The sequence below is a fragment of the Andrographis paniculata genome, unplaced genomic scaffold (genome assembly GCF_009805555.1).
Source record: "Andrographis paniculata isolate CXL003 unplaced genomic scaffold, ASM980555v1 Contig51END, whole genome shotgun sequence".
NCBI lineage: Eukaryota > Viridiplantae > Streptophyta > Magnoliopsida > Lamiales > Acanthaceae > Andrographis > Andrographis paniculata.
In genome coordinates, this window is record NW_026137586.1 from 3057388 (window position 1) to 3064702 (window position 7315).

At 35.3% G+C, this 7315-nt stretch overlaps 1 protein-coding gene and 1 non-coding gene across 4 annotated transcripts; one reads left to right on the plus strand and one right to left on the minus strand.

Annotated features, from left to right (window-relative positions):
* Window positions 1–280: 280 nt before the first annotated feature.
* On the minus strand, window positions 281–4715 carry LOC127253674 (uncharacterized). 3 transcript variants are annotated; one of them, XM_051278375.1, is made up of 14 exons: window positions 4573–4715; window positions 4361–4456; window positions 4207–4284; window positions 3170–3250; window positions 2872–3091; window positions 2728–2786; window positions 2292–2341; window positions 2104–2191; window positions 1738–1998; window positions 1562–1654; window positions 1373–1477; window positions 1091–1207; window positions 906–983; window positions 281–589 (listed from the first exon to the last, which is right to left on the minus strand). In XM_051278375.1, exons 1-13 carry the CDS (start codon window positions 4636–4638, stop codon window positions 912–914), a joined length of 1386 nt encoding a protein of 461 aa, XP_051134332.1. In that variant the 5' UTR covers window positions 4639–4715; the 3' UTR covers window positions 281–589; window positions 906–911. The 3 variants fall into 3 exon arrangements, with proteins under 3 accessions (XP_051134332.1, XP_051134331.1, XP_051134330.1); XM_051278374.1 differs by having other exon boundaries at window positions 282–529; XM_051278373.1 differs by lacking the exon at window positions 281–589 and having other exon boundaries at window positions 602–983.
* Window positions 4716–4795: 80 nt separating this feature from the next.
* On the plus strand, window positions 4796–4868 carry TRNAA-UGC (transfer RNA alanine (anticodon UGC)). The gene has a single exon. It is a non-coding gene; the product is annotated as a tRNA-Ala (tRNA).
* Window positions 4869–7315: the final 2447 nt, after the last annotated feature.

Below are 7315 nucleotides of genomic sequence, written 5' to 3' on the forward strand. Positions count from 1 at the left end.
CCTTTCTTGCACCGATCCATAATATTATAATTGGGGTACTGTTCTTGTATCTTAATTTTACTATCCAAGGCTATAATCTAATCTTATTTATATTTCGCTAAGGGGAATGGTCAAGGTACTGAAATGAAAAAATCAGATGGTGCTGGTTCATAATTACAAATGTGTTGTATAACAGCATAATGAGTTGAAATCAATTATTATTTGTGTTGTAGAATACTATAGCATGTGTTGTATAACAGCGTAATGGGTTGAAATCAATTATTGTATGTGTTGTAGAATACTATAGCATGTCTTGTTAGTTCATGTGGTGTATTTGTATTATTGGTTCATAATTACAAGTTTACTGTATAACAATATGCAATGTGATAAAATCAACTATTGCTTGTGCGGTGTAAGACTATAACATTGTGTTGTATTTGTATTTATATGAATACACATGGTATGCTGCCTGTAATAATACCGTTTATTGTCAGTGCTGCGGTGAATCCACCTTCATTAAGATTATAAAGTGCATTTCCTAATTAATACCCTGCCAATGGCATAATCAACCATGAATAACTCTCATTTTATCATCCACTTAAAACCAACCCTACAAAACAAAATTCACGTGTAAACCCACAAACAAACACACCTGAATGTTTTAGAAATCAATTTCAAATTCCACTAAACATCAAATAAATATCCCAAAAATTTTTTCTTTCCAAATAGAGATTAAATGGAAATCGAAGAAACGATTGTACAGTTAATGTAAGCACATATCTAAGCAGAATGGCCAAACAAAATTGATGCTACTGCCAACCACCTTCTTGCCCATGTTCCAAACTAGATAAATTTTTAAAAAAAGCCTTTTTCATTGATGCCAGGTATAAACAGGAAGGATGTTCAAAACTATTGTTGAGAATAACCTGTTTTCATTTTTCCTTCTTGGCCAAGGATTCTCCCCGGTATTCACTGCCACCAGTGACTACAAAGCCCGGTCCCACCTGAATCGGGGATCATCACGATTATATAACAGTTCAAATGAATTAAAGAGATTTGCCTTATTGGGGGTTTGGGGGGGGGGGGGGGGTGGGGTTGTTGGGAATTCTACCTGACAATCCTTCAACACGGCGCGCTCTTGAAGCTGCACGTTGCTGCAAATAATGGAGCCTTGAATCGAGCAGCCATCCCCAATAGTGACGTGATTCATGACAACAGAGTTGGCAATCTGCAAAGAAGATTTAACAAGAAAATTGTTTTTACTCTTCAATAAATTATAGCTACAAGATGATTTGTTGCAGCATATATATCCACCAGTTTCTCCATGTCAGTTTTTTTTTTTTTTTATTTTGCATGTGATGTTGCTGGCAGATTTTCAGTCAATTTGGAATACCTTCACATTAGAACCTATTCGACAATGACGGCCAATAACAGATTTCTTTACGCTGCATTTGTCGCCCATCTGGGAACCTTCTCCCAGCATGCATTGTGGTCCGACCTAACAAGAAACAATTTACAGACATGATCAAGCAATAGCCCAATGTAATTTGCAAAGACGAATTGCACAAGTTACATGACTCACCGTGGACTTAGATCCAAGTTCAGCGGAGGGATGAATTACGTTGTTATGGGAAGAAAAAGTGTAACCTGACAGATGATTTGCATCTCCCACTACCTGTGAGACATCATGAAATGCAAATCTGAAGCAAATATCCTGAAACTGTATCTATTCCAAGAAGTTCAGTTACGAAAACTTACGTCTCTATTTATATCACTGAATGCTTGAATCGAATTCAATTGTGCACAGTACTTGCTCTTATCAGCAATATAAACACAACATTTGTGAGTCTTCCTAATAGCGGGAGCAGAGCCAGCCCGCCCCAGAGAATAGATTTCGTGAAAACTTGGTGCATTAGCCAAAAGTTGAGAAAGCAAGACTTTACTGTTCTGGAGCGCATCATTGACATTGCCATTGCCATTTTCGTCTGATTGTGCACCATTTAACATTATTTCAGATCTCTGATATGTTATCAAGAATTTGAAGTTCAGAAACCGGCAGTAACTGCATTACGTTTCCAATTGATGTAATTGCTATGACAGAGTTATCAAGGAACAGAAACCAACCAGCTGGCTCTTAACAAGAAAAGGCAATACGTCAAGCCTCAAACTTCGGAACTTTTCTTTCCGAGTAAGGACATCTTGCAGTACAGATCTGCAAGAATATTAAGTAAATCTGAAAGGTCAAGCTAATAATTTTTGCAATGTGTACAAGAATTATTTCCATGATAAAAATAGAGCAAGATTTCACACACCTATTGAATGCATACATATGAGCATCCATCAAATCAGCACGAATTTCCATCTGCATAGGAAAAATTCAACCAGAAAATTTAGTAGCTTATATTCTTTCAGCAGCAGTTGGCTGCTCTCATTCATGCGGGAATCATTGTTCTCATCTTTAAGTATCAATATCATGCCCTTACCACAAAGAAGGGTACTTAAAATTTCAAAGCTAAGCAGGAAGGACAGATTCAGTTCAACATCCCCAAAACACACCTCATGTCAAACCACTAATCACATATTTATACTTTTGGATCTGTATCTTCCCCAATATAATGATACAATTGTTATAAATGCTTACACACATACAATATAGTAATATTTCATGCAAGTACTGTAAAGCCATGATGGTGACCACATGTTTTCGGAACTTAATGCAAGTGAACAAAAAGTTGCAAGATACTATACCTGGCCAACTGCTCGAAGAATGCTCTTTTGAACACGAATATCCTTTTCAACTTCAGTTCCTATCACAAATTATGAAGATATCCACAGAGGGAAAAATCACACATCAAGACCAATAAAAAAGACATTCATGTATGAACATCTTACCAGCTGCTATATGCAATAGAAATTGCTTAGTCGGATCAAGGCCAATGATGTTATAGCGCCCGGGTTTCTTGGATTTGTCCTTGGCACCAGATGAACCTGAATCTGATGGTCCACTAGCAGGAACAGAGCAAAGCATCGCAGTAACAACAGCATCGTGTCGTCTATGGGCAGCAGCCACAGCCCCAGGGGGGATTTCACTTACTAGATCACCACTCACAACCTATATGATGAAAAGTCATGTCTTCAATAGACTACACCATTATTAAAGAAAAACCTAGTTATAGAACAAAACTCAAACCAAGATGTCCTTTGCGCTCAGCCGGTGATCAATAGCTCTAAGAGCACCAGCGGTACCAACATCCTCAGGAACTGCAGTCACCTTCAAGAATCAGAGATCAAATTCAAACTACGATACTGAACAGGAGAAACTATCTTGTGATTGGAGTAACGTGCTGGATACTGTTAAGCGTTAAATTTACATAGGCTAAGTCAACCCCCGTAGCATGGACAGCAAGATATTCAGCAACAGGAGAAGTTGTTTCCCCCTATCACTGAAGGAACAAGTCACATTTAAAAATATACAACAATTCTGGCACTAGTGTCAGAATCCACCAAGTATTGTTATGAAATATGATGGATTGATTCTTTGAGATCAAAATCTTAAATCATTTTTATTAGCCAGCCTAAGAAACTAGTTTATTGCGACATAAGATAGTTCACAAAGGTTCACAAGAAGAATGAATTCTGCAGCCGGGTCATGTCTCAGCATGTCCTAAGTTCATTACATCCACAACGATTGCCCAATGCCGACATGAATACGTTCCCTAATTGTCTATGATCAAAGACACAGTTTTGTTGTGTTTCCCCTGCTGTTTTCGCACAATGCAATCTACAACAAAATCATTTTTTCTCCATAGAAAAAGTATGATATCCAACACATCTTCTACTCAAAACATTACATCCAATGACTATTTTTTGTTCAAAACACATCGAAAACGCAGGTTTCGTGTAAATATAAATATATTAAATCTAACCCCAAACACAAACAAACACATAGATTGTGAGCTGTTGTACAATTTTCTCTTCTGTAATCTTCAAATTGATAAACAGTTTGAGACTTTGTTGATCTTATCTTATCTTATATAAAAATTAACAAACATCATCTTCTGAACCTAAAGTGACGATGGCAGTACATTCTTAGGTTTAAGTATCATCAGACTTGTCATATCCCCCTCCCCTTACACTCTTTTTGGCCTCTCAGATCAATCAGAGATGAGATGAATCGACGGGCAGAGAAAAATATTGTGGAAACAAAAACATGGATCGAGAGTTTACCTCAACATTTAACCGATCGGCAAAAGCGCTAGAAATCCAAGAACTTATTAGTAGAGCAGCGGTCTCCCCTTCAACAACCTAAACCACCAATCTCAAATTTCCATCTCCAAACACAATCACACACCAAAACACAAACGAATAAGCACAAACTCACCACAATGGCATCCTTTAGCCCGCTCCGTTCGAGAAGCTCGAGAACATACGACAGAACAGGCCGGTTCGCCACCGGAAGAAGCGCTTTCGGCACATCCTGCATACATTTTACAAATCCAACATAACCTTCCATACATCAAAAGTAAATCAACAATTTCCCAGCACAATTCAAAAAACACAAAATCAAAAGCAAAACAAAAAGAACCAAAAAACCTTCGACACTAGAGGAACCAAGGCCTTCGAAAATCCGCCAGCTAACACCACCACTTGAAAATCCATCCCTCCGACGAGTCTGTGCGCGTGTTTGCAAAGAGAAACGAGGACTGTATACCTCCGGAATACGGCAGTGTGGCCTTTTCTGGCCCTCGGCGGCTGGGTTTAGCGAAATCAGACTAAGTTATGGTAAAGAATAATTTAAAAATAATTTAACAGCAAAGGGGATGTAGCTCAAATGGTAGAGCGCTCGCTTTGCATGCGAGAGGCACGGGGTTCGATCCCCCGCATTTCCATTGTATTTATGTAATGAATTTTTCTATTTCTTCTTACTAGACATTTTTTTTTAGATATAAAATAACAAGATTCCTTTAGTTTTAATTTACCTTAATATTTCTTTCGGTTTTACGTTCTTACCTTTTTTTTTTTTTTTTTTTTTTTTTTTTTTTTTTTTTTAAATCCAAAGAAATATTTACAAGTTACGGATAAAATTTAAACTTCTAAATAATGTATTAAAAAAAAGGTGAAATTATAGTTTGTTTATTTTGTATTTTTAAATGTGGCTTTTATGTTACTTAGTTGGAATTGAATTGGTAATATAAAAAATAATATTTTGTATTGAATGATTGATTTTATGTAAGATGATAAAATATATATATATATATATTATATTAATTTATATAATTGTATTTTTTAAAATAATATTCATAAGAAAGGGTTTCTAACAAAAATATTAAATGAACAAATTTTTATAATTTGTATACTTTAAATATAATATTTCTTCGGTATCGATTGAATGTATCCTTTTACTTTTTGTAGTAAATTTTAAAAATAATAATATTTTTATTGATGAGTAAAAATGTATAAAATAATTTTGATCTTTTTATGCTTATAAGTTAAAAAAAAATAAAAAAATAAAAAATATTTTGATATTTGTATATTCATTATTTTTACTATAATAAAAAATAAATATTCTTTTTGTCCAACTTATCATGTTCTTCTTTATATTTGTGTCTATCTAATATATTTTGTCATTTTCCATATTTGGCTACTTCTAACCTAATTTAAAATTCTTAATTTAACCTAATTATATTTACAATCCTACCCTACCCACCATATCCACCTCATTCTTTGTCTCTCTTTTCTTTTTCTCCCCCTTCTCTCCTCAATGTCCAAAAACCCGACTATCCTTCCGATTCCATGTGTTCCAAGTCCTACCCCAATCATAAACCCTTGTTGTCCTAACTGTGGCTATTCTTCTTTCGCCGTCCTTAAATCTAGTAAAATCCGAACACTTGCTTTTCAAACTATTTTCGGCGACACCAATCTGTTCATATTTTCCGAGAAGAAGCTAGGAGGGAGCGAAGGAGAAGATGGTTAGGTTCCAAACAGGGAGGAGTTCTTCGATTTGGGTTTGGATGTCAAAGTCGGTGCTCGGTTTCGTGAACCAGCGCCTACAATTGCTCGTCCTCCTTGAGCTATGCCGAAAAAGGATGTGGGCCTAGATGGCGGCATTGAATCTACTACCGATGATGCTAATGTTTGATTTCTACTTGGGTTCATCCCTGACTCAGAAGATGAGCGTGAGGTTGAGCACGATGTGGAGAAAACCACTTATCTATTCTAATCGTTCCGACGAACACGTCCCTTATGAGAATGTTGGTGAGATTTATACCAACTTTTACTCATCACTCAGTGTTGTAGAATTAATTTTGAGTTTATTGCAATGTATGTCTTGTTTGAGTGTTATGGTTTATTTTTTCCTTACTTTGGTTGTGGTGAATGTTATTGCGTCTTACCTTCATTCTGATACATCTTGATATCCCTCCATATGTGGTTGTTATGTCCCAATAATGTGTGTACATGCCCTCTGCTCACTATTAATGAATGATTAGTAGTTTGTCATTGCTGGATTGGATTGATATTCATTTTCTTCTCTCCGATCTTATTGAATATATTCAAAGTTATCATATTTTCACTCGTAAACTCGATTTCTTGAGCATGAACTTGAGTTAAAATTGTGAAAACAAATATTTTGAACTTTTTAATGACATTCATTACAAAGATTACTCCTATGTCACTACATATGTATGTACTTATCCTATCCAAAAAAAAAATTTCAAAACATTTACAAAACAAAATTTGCACTAAACTTTTCAGTGATGTTTTCAAAAATAGAAGATTTTTCACAAGAGTTTTGCATAAACGTTTTCCTACCTTTTAGTATCCTAGATCATAACTCCTTCAAATCCATTCACCTCACTTTTTTCCAATTAGATATTAAATGCATTTATGCACTAATTCTATAAGAACAATTAGGTGATTTGGGAGATTGTCAACTCTAAACAAGTTGTTTCTTTTCATACCTGGGATCTTGTATGAGTTGTCTCCTTTTGCTTTCATTACTTTAATCATGCAACTTTGTAAACTTAAAAATACATTGTTTAAAACATTATGATGTCAATTCTTTGAAGCTTGCATCGACTGCATCCAATAGTTCATCGACATTCTTGCATGATTTTTCTATTTGTAAACTCTGGTGATAAATATGTATTGTTATATATTTTATAGAGATAAATTATAAGATTTGATCAATGTTTTGGATAGATTCATGCTCATTTTTGGCATGTATTGGTTTGTGCAAGGCAATTGAGCGATTCATGTCCATGCCATATTTTCGATCAAAGAATTTTGGAAAGACTTGAATTAAGCTCCCATGCTAAGGAAATAGGTGGATTACGGG

Bases quoted from the DNA above. Each gene is read 5' to 3' on its own strand.
- LOC127253674 (XM_051278375.1), bottom strand. From the start codon at position 4,638: ATGGATTTTCAAGTGGTGGTGTTAGCTGGCGGATTTTCGAAGGCCTTG. The intron at 4,457-4,572 runs GTTTTTTGGTTC...AAATGTATGCAG, and splicing joins TGGTTCCTCTAGTGTCGAAG to GATGTGCCGAAAGCGCTTCT. The intron at 2,342-2,727 runs GTATAGTATCTT...TTTCCTATGCAG, and splicing joins TTCTTCGAGCAGTTGGCCAG to ATGGAAATTCGTGCTGATTT.